Source organism: Microtus oregoni, unplaced genomic scaffold (genome assembly GCF_018167655.1).
Source record: "Microtus oregoni isolate MIOR12 unplaced genomic scaffold, Mior012 000005F_ref0000423, whole genome shotgun sequence".
NCBI classification, from domain to species: domain Eukaryota; kingdom Metazoa; phylum Chordata; class Mammalia; order Rodentia; family Cricetidae; genus Microtus; species Microtus oregoni.
Window position 1 is genome coordinate 48,734,663 of NW_024543064.1, and position 23,690 is coordinate 48,758,352.

General features: G+C 38.2%; 1 protein-coding gene across 3 annotated transcripts in view; it reads right to left on the bottom strand.

The window, feature by feature from the left end:
• Positions 1-459: 459 nt before the first annotated feature.
• Positions 460-23,690, bottom strand: part of Efcab7 (EF-hand calcium binding domain 7) — a 47,998-nt gene continuing 24,767 nt past the window's right edge. For all 3 annotated transcript variants that reach the window (XM_041652406.1, XM_041652408.1, XM_041652409.1), the window contains exons 10-14: positions 23,385-23,518; positions 14,281-14,429; positions 8,465-8,674; positions 6,676-6,783; positions 460-937 (exon numbers count right to left, since the gene is read on the bottom strand). In XM_041652406.1, the coding sequence (XP_041508340.1) occupies positions 863-937; positions 6,676-6,783; positions 8,465-8,674; positions 14,281-14,429; positions 23,385-23,518 (676 nt within the window). In that variant the 3' untranslated portion in view covers positions 460-862. The remainder of the gene's footprint in view (positions 938-6,675; positions 6,784-8,464; positions 8,675-14,280; positions 14,430-23,384; positions 23,519-23,690) is intronic.

Sequence of the window (23,690 nt, forward strand, 5' to 3'; positions counted from 1 at the left end):
GTGAGATATATGGCCACAGTTGTTGAACTTATAAAGCATTTGACAATAAACAAAATAATTTTATATCTCACTACCTTTAATGAGACATCTGTCTGAAGAGTTCAAACAGCGAGGTAATGACAACCTATTTTACAGATCTAAATCAACGGTCCAAACTCCAAACCACATTTAAACTATGTGCATGCATAGTGTAGGCAAAAAATAGCTTTTGCCAGATGGTATTCATAATCCAAAAGCTGACATTGGCCAAGTTCTCTGCTACTAGTACTGACAAATAGTATTTAATTGCTCGATGACATTTTTTAAGCCACACACTATCTCCTTAGGTGCTACACAGGGTTAACGCCAACGGTTCCCAAGTACCCTCTGTGCAAGAAAACGACTTGACACACTGGTGAGAAATTTATTGTTGGCACAAAATATTGTACAATTGCCAACAAGTTTTGGCTTCCTAGTGCAGAAATGGTTTTCTTCCACTCCACTTTAGCTCTTTGATAGTTAGACCCTTAAATGGCTATTTCTGTATTTACATTGTCTCTTAGTATTTTTACATGTAAAACAAACCAGAAGTCTATAGTCTGGAAGTCACTGAATATTACTTTTAAAAATCCTATCTACAATTTTATTTTCCTTTATTAAAAAACAAAAAAGTATATTTCCAACTAAATTAACAAGACAGCCACACATTTTTAAAACACTATTTGAATTTTAATAATAAAATATATAACATGGACATAAAATATAAATGCATAGAAATGAAACAGATTATTAAGTATACCAGTGTCATGGAACAACATTTAGTTAATAAATAACAGATTTGATCTAAAATACTTCTTAGTTTGATAGTTCCAAGTGGAATTATTTAAGATATAAGGGAAAACACACAATAATATATCCATTCTTGTCGTTCATTCAAGGGCATTACATGTTGACAAACCTGCATATAAAAATAGAAAGCTTTTATTTTTATTTGATAAATTATTGTTATTTGCTAATTTTAAATAGGACATTTCTAGGTTTCATATGATTTTTTGAAAAGTAGCTGTAAAGCTAGGTATGGTGGAGCATGCCTTTAATCTAAGCATTCAAGAGGCAAAGAGTCAGGCAGATCTCTGAGAGTTCAGGATAATCTGGTCTATACAGCAAATTCAAGGCCAGCGAGGGCTCCACAGTGAGATTCTCTCAAAAAAAAAAGAAAGAAATCACTGTGAAACCAGAGGCAGTGGCATGTACCATGTGTTATGAGCAGGCATGAATGCAATGTACTTGGGAGACTTAAGCAGAAAGATCATTTAAGCATACAAGATCTGGACTAGCCTTGGCAACATGAAGCATATAATTAATAAAAGGGTGATTACTACAGTTTTTTTGTTTTTTTAAAAAAAAGATGATAGTACACTACCTATTGGTATAACCTCAGAAGGCTCAGGCTTGAGGATTCCAAGTTTGAGGCTAGTCTGGGTTACACAATGAGACCCAGTCTCTAAATATCAAAAGGGAAAAAGGAGGGGAAGAATATATGTGTAGATAAAATTGTTAGTTTTCCCTAGCATGGACTGGCGGTTTATGATCTGAGGACTAACAGGAGAATCCAGACTCAATCAACTTTATTAGAGTAGTTCTACTGTGTGAAAAAGGGCAGTGGGAGGTAAGTAGGCTTTCCCCACCAAGCCTAGAACATTGTAATGGTGGGTTCATGCACAGTTGTGTGTGCATATGTACACATGTTCATGTGTGTACACATATGTGCATGTACACATGTAGAGGCCAGAGGTCAAGTTCAACTGTCATTCCTCCAACTCTATCTATCTTAAGTTCTGAGACAAGATCTCTTATAGGAACCTGGCCCCTGCTAATCAAGCTAGCCAGTGTTTCTCATCCTTCCTAATGCTATGATCCTTTCACACAGTCCCTCATGTTGTGGTGACCCTCAACCATAAATTATAACTTCATTACTGTAATTTTCCAGTTATGAACTGTGATGTAAATATCTGATATACAGGATATTTGATATGTGCCCCCTGTGAAAAGGTTGTTTGACACCCCCAAAGGGGTCATGACCCACAGGTTGAGAACCAAGAGTGTGTGGTATTGGGGAAAATTATTTTAAGGCATGTTACTTTGTTGATGGTACATTTGTTTAACTCTGTGAAGCTGTGATTCTTTGCCTGTCTAAAACACCTGATGGTCCTCATAAAGAGCTGAATGGCCAATAATGAGGCAGGAGCGAGGATAGACAGAGAATATAAATAGAAGGAGAGATGAGGAAATGAGGAGCAATGAGAGAATAAGAAGAGGAGGACATAAAAGCCAGCTATCTAGCCACCTGGCCAGCCATGGAAGGAAAGTAAGTTATACAAAAAAAAAAAAAAAAAGAAAGAAAGAAAGAAAAGAAAAGATAAAAACCCAGAGGGAAAAGGTAGTTGGGATAATTCAAGAAAAGCTGGCAAGAAACAAGTCAAACTAAGGTCAGGCATTCATAACTAAGATCAAGCCTTTGTATGTGATTTATTTAGGAGCCAAAAGAGAAAAACATCACAGTACATTTTGGTGCCCAACATGGGGCTCAGATGTCCATCTAGAGTTTGAGAAAGCTGGAAAAAAAAAGGACACGACTCCTTTAAGAGGCGCTGATGTTCAACTGGCAGCACTAAATAGAAATTAGAAACTGTGGCAAGCAAAGTAAAAACCGCTTGTCACAACACAGGTACCAGATTGCACAGGTAACAAGGTTTAACGCAGTTCTCAGTCACAAAGCTCTGACCAGGGGGCAAGCTTTGGGCTTGGCTTTCATGAACCAACCCGAGAGTGGGCAGAACCAGCCAGCTGCAAGAGCATGTAGAGAAGCCAGGTGAAGCTTAACAGTCTGAAGTTTGCTCGTGCAGTCAAAAAAGCTAAAAGACATGCAATATAAGAGATCCAGATGGAAAAAGCCTCTCAGCAGGTTCCAGTGTGTTTTACAATGTGTGTAGCTTAAGAAAGAAAGAAAATGGGTATAGGCAGTTATTGAAAGAAACAGTTTTAAAAAATAAAGTCTTTAAAGAGACAGTATAAGGAACATAAAAGTAAAAAGCCACATATAAAGATGGGAAATACAAGGCAGGATGGTGGTGGCACATGCCTTTAATCCCAGCACTCAGGAGGCAGAGGCTGGCAGATCTCTTGTGAGTTTGAGGCCAGCCTCATCTACAAGACCTAGTTACAGAAAAATTAGGAATGTAACAGAGAAACTCTGTGTCAAAACAAAACAAAAAAAGATGGGAAATACACAGGGAGTCTGGATCCTATGTTATTATGTTGATTTTGAATTTTTTGATTTCTGAAAAGCAAAAGACAGCAGCTAAGAGACCTGGAAATGAAAGAGGGCCTGTGGAAATGAACCAGTCTAGATATTTTAAGAATGCCTTAACTTTAAAGGTAAAAAATGTATTTGTCAAATGGAAATCAATAATGCTTTGGAGAAGAGGTCTTGCTTTTGTTTCCATGAAAAACAAGAGGCTGTAAATTCGTTCCAGGTTGACCTGGATCTGGTTTGATCAGGAGAGACCTCCTGAAATTTGACAGGTGATATCTATCAACAAAGGTTATAACTGATCTTCCCAGGACTTGGCCATTGTCTCAAATTTTCTCTCTGCGACGCTAAAAATACTTCTCTCACACTCAGCAGAAAGCAGTCTAAAGAACAAAATGTCCACATTCCCAAAAGAAAAGGGGGTCTTTGGTTATTTTGTGGGTCATGGATGTTTGTTATATTTAGGGGAATATAGGATAAAAGGACAACTATTAATCTCAGATATTTTGCATTGGCATGAATTTTGGTATATGGATACAAATTCAAAGTCAACTGTTACATTGTATATATGGTTTTACTCTTGTTTAAAGAACTTTTGTATATTGATACAAATTTACACACTGTATATGTTTCTACTTTTGTCTAAAGGGTTTTTGTAGATTGATACAAATTTAAGGTTGCTTTTGTTACCACATATTGCATATGTGTTTTTCCTCTTGTTTAAGGTATTGTACCTATGCGGTTCATTTAAAAAAGTAAGGTAAAGATCTAGTTTTTGAAAGCTATTATTATAAACTATATAGGACAATCAAGAAATATTCAGTAGGTGAGTAGTTAACCATATAACAATCAAATTTGTACATATGTTAGGTATGTTTTCTAAGTTAAATAGATATATTTTAGATAGATGGTCTTCAAATACTTCAACGACCTATAGAATATAGCAATTAAAATGTTTTGTTAATTTAAAAGATTTTCATGACAATGAGACAAATCTGCTCTTGGCAGCACCAATTTACTTCAGAGATAATGGACACTGGAGATACTCCTTATTTGCTTTCATTTTGGCAAGGTTAGTCACTGGGCAAAGAAACTGCTCTTATCTTTGACTGCTGATAATGTGCTGTGCAGACTGAACATGCAGGCCACGCAGGAAAAAGACACGACAGCCCTTCAAAATTCCTGCTTCACAGCAAAGTGTGCCAGATATTCTGCAGGACACAGAGAAAAGTGACTAATGAATTTTGCCAAAACAAGGTAGGACAGCCCTTCAAAATTCCTGCTTTACAGAAGAGTCTACCAGACATTTTTCAGAATACAGAGGAAAGTGTCTGACAAACTGCTAACATAGGTGGGACAGTCTGCAAATTTCCTGCTTCATTGAAAAATCTACAAGATATTCTAGGTCTGTAGGCTGAAGATGGATGCCCCAACAATGCAGAAGTACTTTGGGTGACTGTCCAGGCAGTCAGATGTCTTTGTCATTTCAAGAGTTTTGGAAGTTGTTTGCAATGCACCTTTTGTTTAGTCAAATAATATTATATCCTTCTTGGGTCTTTGATGAAATTGAAGACTAGATAGTTAAAATTGCAGTTTTCCTTAGATATGATAGAAAGTAATTTAGTTATAAAATTTTAGATTTACTTAGATAGGATAGATTATGGAGTATTTCTTTAAATTTACCAGATACAAATGAATTGGAATTCAGTACATTGTGAATGTAATCTTTACTTGATAATTGTTCTTACTGTAAACAGTCTTACAATGTCAAAGTTACAATTTTTCATTTTTGTTTAGAAAGGAAAAAATGGAAAATGTTGGGGGAAATTATTCTAAGGTGTGCTACTTTTGTTTATGCTGCATTTGTTTAATTCTGTGAAGCTGTGATTATTTGCCTGTCTAAGACACCTGATGGTCTAATAAAGAGCTGATTGACCAATAGCGAGGCAGGAACAAGGATAGGTGGGTTTGGCAGATAGAGTATAAATAGAAAGAAAGACGGAAAAAAGGAGCAATGACAGAACAAGGAGAGGAGGACATAGGGGCTACCCAGCTACCCAGCCCGCCATAGAAAGATAGAAAATAAAAGCCCAGAGGAAAATGAAGTTGGGAGAATTTAAGTTGAGAAAAGCTGGCAAGAAACAAGCCAGGCTAAGGCCGGACATTCATAACTAAGAATAAGCTCTGTATGTGATTTATCTGGAAGCTGGGTTGTGGGTCCTCCAAAAAGACAAAAGAGTAAAACGTCACACTACAGTCTGGCCTGTGATATGGCCTATTTCTCTCCCTAGAACTGGTGTTGCACACTCTGCACCTTCATGCCTGGCTTTTCCAAGGGTTCTGAGGATGCAGAGCAAATACTTTACCCTCTGCAGTCCATTTCTTAAGTCTTCATTGGAGAAACTTAAAGAAAGTGTCTTTACCCTTTACCTTTAAATTACTCAAGAAGGTTGTGAAATTTCACAGAAAACACAGGGGAAAGGTGGGGGTGGTAAAAAAAAAATACACTAATAAGCTTTTCTCTGTTTCTTTACCAGATCCTGGGAGTCTGCTGATCATTCTTGCCTTTCAATTTGTGACCTCATCAGAAATGCAGAGTCTGCTAGGAACAAAATTATAGAGCTTGTTCTGGCTCTTGACTTAGTTACTTATCTAAAACTTTGAGATGTTTCTTCTCTCAGGTAATCTTGGACAATCTTAATTTGGGGTTATTAAAATAACTATTATTAGTCATATTATTTGGCATTTCTCCATATGATATTCCAAAGTGCTTTTACATATATTATTTAATTTTTATCTTTCTATTAATCTTTTGAAGGACCTAACTAATGTTTTAATTTTACCCTTAAACAGGAATAGAGCTGTTAAGATGGCTCAGATAAAAAAGTGCCTCACCCTCAGCTGGATCTAGGGAACATACAAGGTGGAAGGAGATAATCAACTCTTATTGGTGTCCTCTGACTTTGACATGCATTTTGTGGCATGAATATGCATGTATGCATGCATGTACATTGCACACAAGTACACACAATGTAAAACAATTTTTAAAAGAAACTAGAACAGAAAAGTTAATGAATATTACTCTTCATAGCGCCCACCAGACATGGTGGTTTGCAATCCCAGCACGTGGGAAATGGGGGATTGAAGACCCAGAGTTGAAAGCTCAGCCATGGCTACACAGTGAATTCAAGGTCAGCCTGGATTACATGAGAAAATAATCCAAAACCAACACAAAAATCCCACTACCTCTCCTGTATTTAGTACTAAGAATGTCATGCTTAAATAACTTACAATTTCATTTCATGCCACATGCTTATTCATAGCATTAATAGCAAATATTTCTTTCCAAAGAGAGATGACAAAAGGTTTTAGAGAACATTTACCATTGTAGATCTTGGAGCCACTTCTACTGCAAAGACGTTGAGTCCTCTGTTGTTGACACAGTTTTTACTTAGTTCATTGTTGATGTGAATAATCACTTTGTCATCTGACTGTAGAAAATTATAGGTCTTTAGTTTTGAAAAATAATAAAGATATAAACCTCAGAATGAGACCTAAAAATCTGTTTATAGAATCTAGTCCACTACAAATTAATACAAGCCAGCTGCTGCTTTCTGCTCAGTGCTCTGGGTTTCTTCATTCATTCCTTTCTAACTGATGACATAAGCTTTTCTTTCAACTGAGTTTTGGATTTTCCCTTTAATCTTTATTCTCAGACCACTGTGGACTGTAACAGCAAGTTAGCTCATCCTTGGTTTATTATAGCAATAATGTCTTCTTTTTCTTTCATCTTTATTTTCTATCATTCATTCACTCAGATCCTACCTTCCAACTAATATGCCTGAAACATCCATTTAATTGGGTTCCTCTTTTATTCACTAACTCAATAAGCATGTGTTTATTTAATATTAACTGCATGCCAGGCACTGTTTTAGGTCCTAGAAAGACTGTTCAAGATAACACATATGATATGGATCCACTCCATCATTCTTTTTGACCTTTCTAATAATCTTTCACACCACACCTTCCCTTTGTTTCTTCTACTGTTTGCCTTGTCCTGAAGCTTGTCTCTCAGTGTATCTAAACATTAGATAGAGCTAAAATCCTACTCTCCACTCCTTTTCCCTCATCACACGTTGTTCCAAAGATCTATGGTCTAAACAACTGTGAGATGAAAGTAGACTAAATCTACTGTGCACGCAAACAGAATACAGGACTGGATGTTTACTAAGCCTCTGAGATACTCTCCGAGAGTATTAATTGTCTTCCTAAGTAACTCATACACTTGAAAGCAGGGTGTTGTGGAATATTAGTTTAAGATGTGTTACATTCATTTATACTGCGTGATATTTGTTTAATGATGCAACAATGTGTTGCATTCTTTTATATAGCATCTGTTAACTCTATAAAGTTGCAATATTTTGCCTGCCCAAAATACCTGAGTGGTCTAGTAAAGAGTTGAGCAGTCAATAGCTAGGCAGGAAAGAGAAATAGGTGGTGCCGCCAAGCAGAGAGAATAAATAGGAGGAGAAATCTAGGCTTGAGAAAAAAGGAGGAGGAGTGAGAAAAGGAGGAGAGATGGATTCCAGGGGCCAGTCACCTAGCCATACAGCCATGGAGTAAGAAGGAAAGAAATACATACAGAATAAAGGTAAAAAGCCCAGAAGCAAAACATAGTTAAAGAGAAATGGGATAATTTAAGTTAGAAAAGTTGACTAGAAACAAGCCAAGCTAAGGTCAGGTATTTATAAGTAAGAGTAATCTCCATATATTTATTTGGGAGTTAGGTGGCAGGCCCTCCAAGAGTAAAAAAAAATCCAGTGGAGAACATGTTTCATATTTTCTGGTGATCCTGTTATATAACAAACTAAACAAGTATTTTGAAAATATTATATATAAAGAAAAATTATATCTCTATTTTGTATGCATATTATACTGACTCTTCACTGATCTCCAAATTTTAAATTTCATATTTTAAAATAAAAACAATGGTCTTGAGTCATTATAAATAATATAACAAATGCCATGCCAAGTTTGGTTCATAAATCCTAAAATGAATAACTGTCTATTATAAATATTATAAGCATAGTAGGGTGTTTGGCTGCAATGTAAAAAAGAATATTATTAGAAAACTTTATACCAAAATAAGGAAAACTAACTCATAATCGATACCTTATTTTCAATGATAGATGTTATCCAGGTGTCATAATTGCAAGTATGTACAATTATATTTTCATAGCCATCCATGACTTTAGCATCACTTCTATCAAGGACGGACTTGCAAATGGCCTTCTCAAGTTGCCCACTGCATGCCTCCATATGGATCGCTTTAATTCTTGGCTTGCATCTTTCTGCATAGATATTGATGACAAATGGGCATGCCTGGAGAGGGAAGCAAAAAAAAAAAAATTAGGCTTAGCCTTCTGGTAGAATTTTAAATAAATAAACTTACTATAAATGTTTCTCATATCATTTAAGATTCATTTGGCTAGCAAGATGGCTCGGTGGGTAGAGGTGCTTGCCACCAAGCCTGACACTGAGGGAGAAGCTAGACAAAAGGACAGTCCTGTCAGGAACTTGTGAGATTTCATCATGCTACTCAGAACAGAACCTAAGATAGAATGTACAGCTTATATTTAATTTCTGGACTCTCCCATTTAATATATGAGACTACTATAGAGAGACCAATAGATTACAAGTAACTGAATCCGCAGACAAAGAAAGCCAACTCTCTTTTGAACAAAAATCCTGTGAAGATGGTGATCCCAGTTTTAGAAGTTATACCACTCCACTATTAATCAAAAACTAGCTTGCTTGGGCCTGGAAGAATGGCTTTGTGGTTAAGAGCACTTGTTCTTCCAGAAGACAAGAGTCTGACTCCAAGCAACCATGTTGGGCAGCTCATAACCACTTGTAACTCCAGATTTAAGGAATCTAATGCCTTCTGGCCTCTGTGGGCCCTGCATGTACATGAACATCTTGCACACAGACACACACAAATACAAATAAAAACTTTTTTAAAATGTTCTTTCATTTTGGCTGATATAGTAACTAACACAGTCTAAGACCCGAAGGCACAGCAAAAAAATTTAGAATCTTTAATCCAAACAAGTGAATTAAACAAGCTTTGTATTGTCTTTTGACAAACCTAGGCAGAGTCTGCACCAAAGCTCACATTTCTGGTTGAACCTAGATTAACATTTCATGCAAATGTATTTGTATCCATTAAAAGACACACTAAAAGGCTGCATGATGTAATGTAATTCAGAATGTTTTCCGTTTGCTATGCAGCCCAGGCTAGCCCCAAACTAAACGCCTCCTGCATCAGCTTCCTAGGTGCTAAGACTTCAGACATACACAACTGTTGTAATAGGAGCAGCGGGGCAGTGTCCCCGGCACCCGGCCGCCCACATAGCTAGGTTATGCCCAGAAATAATTACACGGAAACTGTATTCTTTTAAACACTGCCTGGCCCATTAGTTCCAGCCTCTTATTGGCTAGCTCTTACATATTGATCTAACCCATTTCTAATAATCTGTGTAGTCCACGAGGTGGCTTACCAGGAAATATCTTAACCTGCGTCTGTCTGGAGTGGGAGGATCATGGTAACCGACTGACTCAGCTTCTTTCTCTCAGCATTCTGTTCTGTTTACTCCGCCTACCTAATTTTATGTCCTATTAAAGGGCCAAGGCAGTCTCTTTATTTAACCAATGAAATTAACACAAAACAGAAGACTCTCCCCCCATCACACAACCATGCCATGCAGTCTTGGAGGCCTTTAAGACATCTCACCCTGAGTTTTAAAAATGATTCTCTGTATCTTTTCCAATAGATGATTTAATAGTATTTTCAGATAAAATCAGGATAAAATCATAATCAATACATGAACTGAAATCAAATCCCCACATATAAAAACTTCTTTAAAGTGTCTCCATTAGTTGGATAAAACTTCAGATGAATATAAGTCAAATTTAAAACAATTTTTAAAGTTCTCATAAACTTTAGGAAAAAATGATTATTTGTAGCACAAATAATAAAGACCCAGAGACAGATATCGGGGTTCAACCCAAAAACTAGAAAAGTAAAGCAGCCAAGCCACTGGAGAAGTCTTACCTCTACCAAGACTGGGCGACCACCAACTACGCAGACTAAGCCTCTCTCTCCTGTTATATTCCCTCTAGTGCTAGGATTAAGGGTATAAGACTCCCTAATACTGGGATTAAAGGTGTGAGCCACCACTACCTGGATTTATTTCTTCATTGATCATGTGTATCATGGGGTGGGACTGAACTCACAGAGATCCATCTGACTCTGTCTCCCAAATCCTGGAATTAAAGGTGTGTGTCACCATTACCTGACCTCTATGGGTCTTAGCTTTGCTCTGGTCTTCAGCCAAGATTTATTTATTGAAATACAAGTAATATACCACTACAACTATTATTATCAGATGGTTAATGGCATGTGTCATTACTGATCTTAAACTTTCTCAATTCACTTGAAAAAGAAAATGGGCTGGGGATTTAGCTCAAGTGGTAGAGCATTTGTCTAACACACATGAGATCCTGTGTTCAACTCCACCATTTAGAGAGGGAGAGAGGGAGGGAGAGAGAGAGAGAGAGAGAGAGAGAGAGAGAGAGAAAGGCATCCCCATCACAATTCAATTTGTAGAGCAACCAGTGTCACCTGATCATCTTTCAAGGTCAAAAAGTGAGAAACATTATTCATACAAGCAGGAACACTACTGAGTGCCAACCAACCAACCAACACAATTAAGAATTTCTCACATACATGTTTCTCCAAAGACTGTCAATTATTTATGGCTTAATATTTAGCTAACTCCTTGCCATCATGCCCCCAAACATAAAATAAATACAAAATAGCATGATGATCTATGTGGGTCAACTGTACCTGTCCAGCATTGATCTCTCTTGTGAGCAACACATCACAATTTATCTCAGAAGAGGAAAAGTCAAATGAGAAAAATGTGTCCATCAGACTGGCTGGTGGGCAAGGCTGTGGGACATTTTCCTGATTAATGATTGATGTGGAGTGGTCCAGTCAAGTGTGAGTGGTCCTGGGTTATATAAGGAAGCAGGCTGAGCAAGCCATGGGGAGCAAGTCAGTAGGCAGTGTTCCTCAATAGCCTCTGCTTCAGCAGCTGCCCTCTCACTCCCTTCATGATCTAGGAGCTATAAACTGAAATAAACCCTTTCCTCCCCAAGTTGTTTTTGATCATGGTTTTTGTCCCAGCAATAGAAAGCAAACTAGGCCACCATCCTTTGGCACTTTCTGCTGTATGTATTTTTCCTATGAAATTTTATTATTTTTGTTTTGTTTTGTTTGCTCATGTAGCTCAGATTAGCCTCAAACTTGCTATGTAGTTGAAGATGACTTTGAACTAACAGACATTAGCATGCCCAGGTTATGTGGTGCTGGGAATTGTACTCCAGGCTTTGTATATTCTAGGAAGGCACTCTTATCAACTGAATGCCATCCTCAGTCCCCTTTCTGCTGAAATTTCAAATAATGGAGATATATTATCTATTCAATAGTATTAATAAAATATAAGCCAAATAAAAATTTACCTCATAATTTTTACCTCTGGTTTCAAAGACAAGTAATATTAACAAATGGTTTTAAATGTTTTCAAGTTGCTTTATTGCTTTTAAATAATTTCTACTAAGAAAAATGTGCAGCAGAACCAGTACTGTTTATAGACTAAAAGTAGCTTTCACAATTATGGGTAAAATGTAAGAGAAAATTGCAAAATTAGATTAAAGATGGGTATTTAAAAATTACAGTAACTCTTCACATTCAATTACTAAAAATGGCAAAAAAAAAAAATAGAAAACTCTGAAAGCACACTTCTAAGGAATACTGAATGATACCACGACTAGAAATTTAGTCAAAGTTTCAAAGAACTTAATTTAAAATCTGTCATTAGCAGTACTGCCTTTATAAGTTGACTGAAGTAGGGCTGGCAAGGTGGCTCAGCAGTTAAGAACACTAGTTGCTCTTCCAGAGGACCTGGATTCATTTCCCAGCAGCAATATAGTAGCTCACAATCACTTGTAACTTTAGTGCCAAGGGATCTGACACCTTCTTCTGACCTCTGTGAACACAAGGCATGCATGTAGTACCCAAACATTCATGCAATCAAAACACTTATACACACAAAATAAAATAACCTAACAATAAGTTGACTGATATGATGTGGGATGCCCTTCTGTATATGTGTTGCTTTTTTTGGCTGATAAATAAAGATCTTTTGGCCAATGGTTTAGAAAAGTAAAGCCAGGCAGAAATCTGATATATGGAAAAAAGACGGCATATATATATGGAGTCTTTGATTACATAATGTAGTGCTGTGGAACAATGCTCTAGTACTCTGTAAAGATTTGTCACTCATATTGGTTTAATAAAATACTGATTGGCCAGTAGCCAGGAAGGAAGTATAGGCTGGGCAACCAAACTAGGAGAATTCTGGGAAGAGGAAAGGCTCAGTCTGCAGTTGCCACCCAGATACAGAGGAAGCAAGATGAAAATGCTACACTGAGAAAAGGTACCAAGTCACATGGCTAAACATAGACAATAATTATGGGTTAATTTAAATTGTAAGAGCTAGTTATTAATAAGCCTGAGCCAATAGGCCAAACAGTTTATAATTAATATAAAGCCTCTGTGTGTTTCTTTGGGGCTGAACAGCTGCAGGACCAGGCAGGACAGAAAACTCGTATTACAATGATATATGAGAAAATGACTAAAACTTTAAAACTATAACCAAATATCTTACTACTTAATACGTGGCTTGAGCTGAAACCCTTAAATCCTGTATTTTAAAAAAGACAGAGAATTTTAAAAAGCCTAGTTTTCCTTCTCTTCTGAACTTAGAATATTATTTAACTTTGTACCTATTGTGACATCTCCAGTTTAAAATAAGTTGGTGTCATGAACCTGGGACAGTGGAGCCTAAGAGAGAGGTGGACTAAAGTCTCATGCAATAGTCAACTTTATTCAGAGCATCAGACAATTTATACTCTGAGGGTTAAGAAAAATCACTTGAGTAAGATGTGAACAAGCCAAGCATGGCCAAAACATGTTTTTCCATAGAGGTATATAAACAAGTAACAGCCAACTATAATGAATAATCTGAAGTAAACTCACTCCTAACTGCTAGGAGGGGCACGACAGCACATTCCAAGAACAATTTCCTGGTTTTTTTTTTGTTTTTTGTTTTGTTTTTTCGAGACAGGGTTTCTCTGTAGCTTTGGTGCCTGTCCCGGAACTAGCTCTTGTAGACCAGGCTGGCCTCGAACTCCCAGAGATCCGCCTGCCTCTGCCTCCCTAGTGCTGGGATTAAAGGCGTACGCCACCACCACCCGGCTCAATTTCCTGTTTTTGAAGAAACTAAAGTAACTAAGACTCCTGTCTTGTTTTCTTAAGAGTTTTCTCACAAGCACTCAATTCTTCTCACACAACTCCATTCTTGGTCCTTGTTCTAACAAAAATATATATATTTTAGTTACTAATTTCCCTCTGCACATTAAAAAGTTCAAACTTTTTAAAAATTATTTTTATAGATATTTTTTATTTATTATGTATACAATATTCTGTCTGTGTGTATTCCTGCAGGCCAGAAGAGGGCACCAGACCTGATTATGGATGGTTGTGAGACACCATGTGGTTTCTGGGAATTGAACTCAGTACCTTTGGAAGAGCAGGCAATGCTCTTAACTGCTGAGCCATCTCTCCAGCCCAAGTTCAAACATTCTTGTCTCTGACTAATCATAGTTGATAGTAACTATTTTTTTTTCAGTAAAGAACACAAGCTTCAGTAAAATACTAGAAACATACCATGTTCTCAGGATTCTAATTACACTACGGAAATTCAAGGATTTGAGTGCTGGATTTAAAAGTCATCTATCAGGAGTGTTTAAGGTCAAATACCATGAAAAACAAAGCCATTGTCAATGTCTGAGTGTTTTACCTCTGTCAGCTCCAGAGCCTTATTGTAACCCATCGAGTGTAGAGTCACCCACAGGTCAAGAGGGTCTCCTTCTCGATCATTGGCTTCCATCAGATGCAAGTCCATAAATCCCTGTCTTGTTAATTCATTCTTCTTTGTGTCAAAGTTTTCTGTAAAAATAAACATTTCACCAGGCAGTGGTGGCACACCCCTTTAGTCTCAGCACTTGGAAGGCAGAGACAGGAGGATCTCTGTGAGTTCGAGGCCAGCCTGGTCTACAGAGCGAGTTCCTGGACAGGCTCCAAAGTTACAGAGAAACCTTGTCTCAAAAAAACAAAACAAAAACAAATAAAAAATAAACAAGCAAAAACCCAAACATTTCTTCCATACATTATTTAAAAGTCCATGCAGTTAATAAAACATCTATATTATTAACCATAAACATTCAGTTGTCAGCAAGAATATGGGGAATAAGAATCCTTCAAACCTACTTCTTTTTCTAATTTTCCACAGTTCCACACAGGCACCATCATGGGATGTGATTCCCCCCCACCAGATATTGGCAAGTTGTAACTAACTAGTGCAAGCATATCCCAAAGTTAGAGGAAACTGTAATTTTTCTTGGTAAATTCCAACCTGACCACTCATTAAGAGTTTATATTGGTAGTTAAAAAAAGTTAACATGCTTCAAAATGCCTCTTCAACTCACCAGAACCTGAATGAAAATGATATAATGTCGCCCAGACTACTTGAGTTTCAGAAAGGGAGAACTGATGGGGTCAGGCTTAAGGAGACTAGAACACATATAATTTCTCTAACAAATTGTTGGTATGTCTCTGAGAAACTGTTAGAAAATGGAAACCTGCATTCCCAAAGGGAAGGCTAAATATGCTCATTTAACATTATTTGTGAGTAAAAACTATTGCTATCTGAACATATATATGCATATATATATATGTATATCTAATAGCTATTTATCCACCTACATGTCCTATTATGATTATCCTGAAATGAATCTATAGATGCTAAACACCATTAATAAATTATATTTTGGCAACTTCCTACAACAAGAAAGATTTACTTCCCAATTTCCATCTGTATTACACTCAAGAGAAATGAGACAATAACTCTTTCCTATGTACTATTATGAAAAAAACAAAACATACCTAATTGACTAATGTTTTAAAATGTTTTATAAGTGAAATAGATTCACAGCTTTTTTTTCCAAGAAAAAATATGCAAATTAAAGCAGGGAGAGTAATGATAGTAATGTCCTACTATTTAGTAAAGTAAGATAAAAATTAATATTTGATATGCAATACAAAGAAAGTATTAAAGAAAAATGTGTCTTTAATACTATACTATGTGAACCAGCAATAACTTAATGACCTTTAAAACCTAAAATTTTTAATCCTTATTAATTTTTAAAATTTATTAAAGGGATGGGTATAAAGCTAGTGGTAAAGCAATTCTCTAGCAGACATTACCCTGGATTTAACCCTTACACTACTAAAAAGAGTGGATTATCCTATTAACCTCTGACTCAAAGATTTGCATAAAGCTATGATAATCAAGAGTGGTGTTAGTGAGAGAACTGAGAATAGGTCAATGCAACAGCATATTTCCACACTACTGATAAGCCGCAAAGGGGAAAACAACATAATGACTAAAGAACTCTCCAGCCATGCAATCAAACACCTGGATAGTCATATCCAAGAATAAATATATCTGAGCATAGACCTTAAACCTTTCACAAAGAATAACTGCAAACAATCCACAGATGAAAACGTACAACACATAACAAAAAAAATTTCTACAAGATAGTAGAGGAAATCTAGGCAGATTTTTCTTTGGTGACAAAGTTTTTAGATACAATTTTAAAAGCACACAAACCAAGCCAGTGTGGTGAAGTATGCCAATAATCTTCAAGTTTGGAAGATAGAGGCAGAAAAATTAGGAGTTCAAGCCTACTCTGGGTTACACAAGACCATGCCTCAAAAGATAACAATATGTACTAGATTACTTCTCTGTCACCATTATAAAGACAATGATCAAAAGCAAGATGGGGAATAAAGGGTTTATTTCAGGTTACAGGTCACAATCCATCATAAAGGGAAGCCAGGGCAGGAGTTCAAGGCAGGAACTGCTGCTTACTGGCTTTCTTCCTGATTCTGCCTATCTAGCTTCCTTATAGACCTGAGGACCACCTGCCTGAGGCAGGGGCACTACCCACAGTGTGTTGGGCCCTCCTCCATCCATTAGCAACCAAGAAGATGCCTCATAGACAAGTCCATAGACCAGTGTAACAGAAGCCATTTCTCAGCTGCAGTTCCCTCCTCCTGGGTGTGTCAAGTTGACAATCAAGAATAGATAACACAGCACACAAAACATGTCCTAAGGAAGAAAACAATTTATCAACAAGTTATACTCTGTAAATAATATTGCTAGAAAAATAAAAATATAAGCCATTAACTGGGAGGAAATATTTGCAAAATATATATCTGATAAAAAATACAAATTCACAACACTTGAGAGAGCAGGTCCTGCACCTCACCAGGGTAACATAACAGAGCCAGGCCCAAAGTTGTAAGCATGGGAGAGCTGTCCCCACTATTCATCTGTCATGCAGGGGTGTGGGTTGGGGAGAGATGACTCCCTTACTCCTCATCCTTTAATCCATACAGGAGAGAGAGAGAGATAGAGAGAGAGAGAGAGAGAGAGAGAGAGAGAGAGAGAGACAGAGACAGAGAGAGACAGAGAGAGACAGAGACAGAGACAGAGAGACAGCGTGAGCTGACCCTCCCCATTACCAGATGCAGCACTTAGGAAAGCAGGCCCTGCTCCTCGCCTAGACAGCACAGCAGAGCTGGTAGTTGGAGTTAAAGGTGACCCAGCTCCTAGGTTGTAAACAAAGGAGAACTGTCCCCATCATCTGACATGTGGCAGCATGGGCGGAGGAGAGATGCTCCACCCCCATTCCCATCAAAGCCTAAGACAGGTGTAGCAGCTAACCATGAGATCTTAAGAGCAGGAGAGCTGTCCCTGACTCTACCAGCTGCAGCACCTGGGAGAGTGGCTCCTGCACAGTGCAGGAGTAACACAGTAGTGCTGGCCCTGAAAGTGTGGTGTAGGAAAGCAGACCTTGAGGGTGTGAAAGTAGAAGAACTGGCCCCACACCTCACTCATTGCTACAAGAGGTGAATTCGCTGGCAATACTGGAGAGCTCATCCTAGTGGTGAGGACAGGTGAGGACGGACCAGTCTGCACAGGTCCAGAATCAGGATTAGGACTTGACCCGCCCCAACACCCACCCCATCTTGGATCTGCTGGAGCACATAAAGAAACCTGACCCGCAGTCCCAAAGCTTCAGGATCACCACAACACAGGGCAACAACAGGAAATGGTGATGATTTATTTTTGACAAATAAAGCTTGCCTGGAGAGCAGAGGGTGGAGCTAGCCACTAGTTTACCATAGAGGCCAGGCTGTGATGGCACACACCTTTAATCCCAGCACTTGGGAGGGCAAAGCAGAAAAATCAGAAGTTCAAGGCCACCTTGGGCTGAATCAGTCTAAAAGAGAAATAGCCAGGCAGTGGAGGCTCATACCTTTAATCCCAGCACTAGGGAGGTGGAGACAGGAATATAAGGTAGGTGGAGACAGGATCGTGGTGCATTCGATCTGAGCATTCAGTCTGAGGATTCCTAGAGACAGGATCATCCATCTGGTCTAAGGATTCAGTAGAGGTAAGAACTAGTGGCCAGTTGCTCTGCTTCTCTGATCTTTCAGCATTTACCCCTATAGCTGAGCTGACTCCTGGATTTTATCATTAAGACCAATTAGAATTCTTGCTACATAGAATACCCAAGAAGAGGCCCAGTGAAGATCCAACATCAACAGTATAGTAGAAACCAGAGACCTCAAACAAATGACTCTTTGCAATGAACACTTGTAAGTAAAGATACACAGACAAAGGGGTATATTGTGTGACGTACTGTGTCATACTGCAGTTTCCATGACGAGATTTTTAATTTTTTCTCTTTTCCCTTTTGCTTAATTTTTTTGGAGGGGGTGCCAGAGCGGAGGGCAGAAGGGATGGGGAAATGGATGCAATCAAGATATATGATATAAAAGACACATAGAATAAATAAGAAAGAGAAAAAAGATACATATTCAAAACATACACAGATCTCTTAGAACTCAGTCATTAAATAAATAAGAAAAACAGGCAGGAAAACCTGTGCACGTTGACACATTCCTGTAACCCCAGCACTAAGAAGGCTGAAGCAGGAGGATAGATGGCAAGCCCAAGGTCAGCCTGGGTATCATATAAAGTTTAAGGTGATGCTTCGCTACACAGGAAGACATCATCTCAAAAAGTAAGGGTCGGGTACCAACAGAGACAACACCAAAGATGTTACACTGATGGGAGAGAGACACAAAGAAGCCAAATATCAAATGATATTAGAGGATTACAAATCAAAACAACAATGAGATCCAACCATAGACCTATTTGAATGCTTAAAACCCCAAAGGAAAGCAAATGCTGAGACATGTGGTTCAACAGGAATGCAAATAATGGCTGACATAGAACACCTGCAAAACAGCACTTCCTCCAGAGCTAACCACTGTCTCCGCATACAGCTCAATACTGACTGAACTGAAATGTAAATAATTGAAAACTCATTTGCACAGAACCCTGCACAAGTGTATATAGCAGTTGTATTCACAAATGTCCCAAACTGGAAGTAGTAAGAAAACAGAAAGACTCAAACTGTGACATGTGCATACAATGAAATATTAGTTAGCAATAAAAAGAAATGAACTATCAACCATGAAAAGGTATGAAGAAAACATATGCAATTCAGCTATACAATATTCTTTAAGAGGCAAAATCACACACAGTAAAAAGATCAGTTATTGCCAAGGTTTTGGGAGGTGAATACACAGGTAAACAGATGGAGCGCAGAGGAGTCTCAGGGCACTGAAACTATTCTTTATGATACTGCGATAACTGTATTTGTGAGATTAAACAGTTGTCAAAACCCGTAAAACTATACAACATAAGTGAACTTTAATAATAGTAAATTATGTGGTAAGATACACTGACAAGTTATCATAAATGTACTACACTAACTGGTATTGTTAATAATACGCAGAACTTGCTGGGTGTGGAATGGAAAAGATGGATCCCAGAAGCCTCCAGATCTTCTTCTCAGTTTTTCTAGATACAAAACTGCTTTTAAGAAGCAAATCAACTAATATACAAAACAAAGACAAAATATTTTAAGTCCAAAAAAAGCATGTTGAGATGATCTTATAGCTAACTAATGTATTTTTATCATCAATTGGTATGAGTAAACATTGACTATCACGAGAAAGGCAAACATTTCAGAACCTAAAAATTACATCTACCCTGCTGCATTGTGGCTGCCACTGAAGCAACTATGTCCCCCAAATCATTTCAATGCAATAATTTTCAGAAACACTTGCTAGCTTGAAGTTTGGGGTTCTGGAACCTTACTGTCTGGGTCTGAAGCCTAGTTATGCAACCGTCTTGCTTTATTTTTATTGACTTTGGTCAAGCTTCTTGATCTCTTTTGATTCTTTGATTCTACATCCTAATGTGTACAATGAGAGCAGTTCCAGGGCTACCTCACAAAGCTGATATATAGATGCCCTTAGATTAGCACCCGGTATATGGTGAGCTCTCAAAATAGCTGATGTTAAGTATCAATCCCACTAATTTTATTAAATAGAACTTTATTGACTAATAATTTTTGCCATAAGAAAATCTTAATTAGGGGCTAGAAATATGATTTAATGGGTAAGAATATTTGCATGATGGAGAATTTGGATCTCAGTACCCACATAAAAAAATTTGAGTGTGCATGCCTGTAACCCCAGTGCTAGGGATTGCCAGCCCACAGGAGGATTGTTGGGTTTTATCATTTCCAGTCTATCTCCAAGCTCATTGAGAGACCCTGTCCCAATGAAATACAATGAACAGTGATAGAAAAGGACACTCACCAACTCCCTCTGACCTTTTTGTGTGCATGAATAAGCGTGGATTTGCACACACCACACAAACACACACATAAAGGCAGAAAATAAAGAAAAATCTTAATTATGATTCACTTCTATGGAATGGAGTAGTGATAATAAACTAAAAAATGAAAAAGCTATATCTTAAATTTATAATATCATTACATTTTATAAATAAAGGGATACTGTGTATATTACCAAACTTAATAGAAGTTTAATATTAAACAACATATTTATAAAAATAAATTATGAAAACCCTTTATATTAGTATCTTATTTTTATCCTACTTGCTTTTTGGAGAAACAGATTACTCAGACTCTTGCCTAGCTTACCTACTGTACAAACTCAACCATCCTAAGAGACAAACATCACTACTCCCGTGATGGGGAGGTCCTCTGTCTCCAACAATGAGCTGGCTGCCACAGTTCCTGTTCTGCGCTATATAGTTGGCTATGGCTTTTAGGCTTTCTCATTGACTTCTCAGCCATTGGCTTAAGCACACAAACTCTACTCTAATCTCAGATGCCTCCTAACTGACTCAACCTCATCTTCAATGATGTTCTGTTGTGGTGCTCTTGGCTTCTGTTATCTGCATGGATGAACTTCCCTAACTGAGAACAAATAATATTAAAGAATAATATTAAAGAATCCCTTTTCTGTTCTTGGTTTTATATTGGTGTTTTATAAGGTCTCTATATGAAGCCCTTCTATCCTGGAACTCACTCTGTAGACCAGGTTGGCCTCAAACTCATAGAGATCCTCCTACCTCTGCCTTCTAAATACTGGGATTAAAGATGTGAGCCAAGGTGCCCAGCTAAGAATTCTTAACATGTATAAACAACTTTCTGGAAACCTCTTAATTTTTTTAGTGAAACTAACTTATTAACTCTTTGTTGTTTTTTTTGGAACCAGGGTGTGGCTCAGTGATGCCGAGTGCTTGCTGGAAAGTAGTTTCCCTTCTGTAAAGGAGTTTAAATACATGTACCTGCATGGTTGGACAATGTTTCTCCCAGAAGACACGGGTTAGTAATTGAAAATCTCAGTGCCAGGTGTTAGACACCTCCATGTGAGTTATTGGCCAGGGAAGCTCTACAGGCCCCTAAGATAACATGGACTATTGACATTTACGGCAGTTTGAATGAGAATGGCTCCCAGAGGCTCATGTTTGAATACTTGGTCCCCACTTGGTAGAACTGTTTAGAAAGAATTAAGAAGGTGGCTTTGTTGGAGGAGATATGTCACTGAGGTAGGCTTTGAGGTTTCAAAAGCCTATACCATCCCCAGTCCCCTACTTCCTGCCCACTGCCTCATGCTTGTGGATTAAGATGTAAGCTCCCAGCTACTAATACAGAGCCATGCTTACCTGCCTGCTGCCATGATGGTCATGGACTCTAAAAACCTTCTGCAACCATGAAGCACAAATTAAATGTTTTCTTTTATAAGCTGCCTTGGGAGGTGGGTGGTGGTGGCGCACACCTTTAACCCCAGCACTCAGGAGGCAGAGACAGGTGGATCTCTATGAGTTTGAGGCCAGCCTGTTCTACAGAGTGAGTTTTAGGACAGGCTCCAAAGCTACACAGAGAAACACCGTCTCAGGAAAGAAAATACAAGTTGCCTTTGTCATGGTGCCTCATCACAGCAAGAGAAAAGTAACTAAGACACCGTTGCCATTTGTTGTCGACCATAACCCTGGTAGACCCTATTTCTGAAGACACACATGTTTTCATTGCAAGACATAAAGAAATCAATCTGGAACTGACTTGGAAAATTGCTCCCTGCTGGCTAGCTTGCATGTACCTTCAGGCTACTAGGGAAACAAAAATCATCAATGGTCTTACTCCGCAGTACCACTGAATGCTGCAATACCAACATGCCAGGCAAGAATTGCACTGGTGCAAAAGTGGAAAGAATGCTATGGGAATAACCAAGCATTTTGGGATTTGTGACCTGCTCCACAGGAAGGAATTGACCCATTATTATAAACTTGTTAAAAACTGCTTGGAAAGTAAAGCCAAAGACCCTAGCAAGGAACCTGCTATTGTTGTTTTAGTAAATGGACATGCTGTCAAAATTGCCTCCTGAATATGGATTAGATAGATTAGTGTTCCTTTTTTTTTTTTTTTTTCGAGACAGGGTTTCTCTGTGGTTTTGGAGCTTGTCCTGGAACTAGCTCTGTAGACCAGGCTGGTCTTGAACTCACAGAGATCTGCCTGCCTCTGCCTCCCAAGTCCTGGGATTAAAGCCATGCACCACCACCACCTGGCAGATTAATGTTATTCTTAACCCTGGTCAGAGAAGCCTTTTCTACAGTAGGCAGTAGTTTTCTAGAGACTCATAACTGAGTGAATAAAGTACTTAAGTAATCAGAGCACATAAGTGCTTGCTGATTACTCAGGGACCATCCCTATCCCAAGGCCCGGGGAACATGGTGGAAGAAGGGGCAGAAGGAACATAAGAGCAGGAGGATGAGGACAAATGCTGTCTTTGGACATGTGACTCTTACAGGCATGAACTCACTGCATATGCTCACCCTCAAAAGATCAACCCAATATTTGTTAATATTCCCGCAGGCAGTACTAACAACTAGATTCAGAGGGTGAAGAAAGGAAGACGAAAAAGGAAGGGAGAGGAGAAATAGGAGGCAGAGAAGAGGAGGAATAGGAAGAAAACGTTATGACATGAGGTGGGAAGGAGACATGTGGGAGTGTCTAGGGTGTAAATCCCCCAAAGCGGAAATAATCATTAACTAATTCACATAGTTTAGTAAGTATGCCAACTATCACATAAGGAAAAGCTTATGTTAGAAAAGAGAGATTTACTTCTTTAAACTCTATGTGTATGTGTATGTCTGCATGAGTTTATGTGCACCATCTGAACACAGATGCCTGTGAAGGGCAGGAAAGGGTAGAGAAAGACTTGGAACTGTAGTTATAGGTGCCTGGTGTGGGTGCTAGGACCTAACCAGGCCCTCGCAAGAGCAATAAATCCACCGTGCCTCCTCTCTAGTCCCGTGTTTAGGCTTCTCCCCACTCTCCTAAACGCTCTGGTGCTCTTCCATGGAGGAGTCTGACAAGCACTCACCTCTACAGACAGCCCACGCGTCCTCATCACACTTCTCACCACTTGTTCGCAATTCAAAAAAGTTGTACTCCTCAAGGCTAATAAGACCATTTCCATCTAAATCAATGACTTCAAATATCTCCGATAAAGTTGACCTAAATTATAAAAAGAGAAATTATTATTTTTTTAAAAAAAGTCTAAAGATATATATATACACACACACACACACACACACACACACACACATATATATATATATATATATATTTAATGTGTGTGTTTTGCCTGCATGTATGTCTGTGCACAACGTGCACGCCTGGTGTCTGA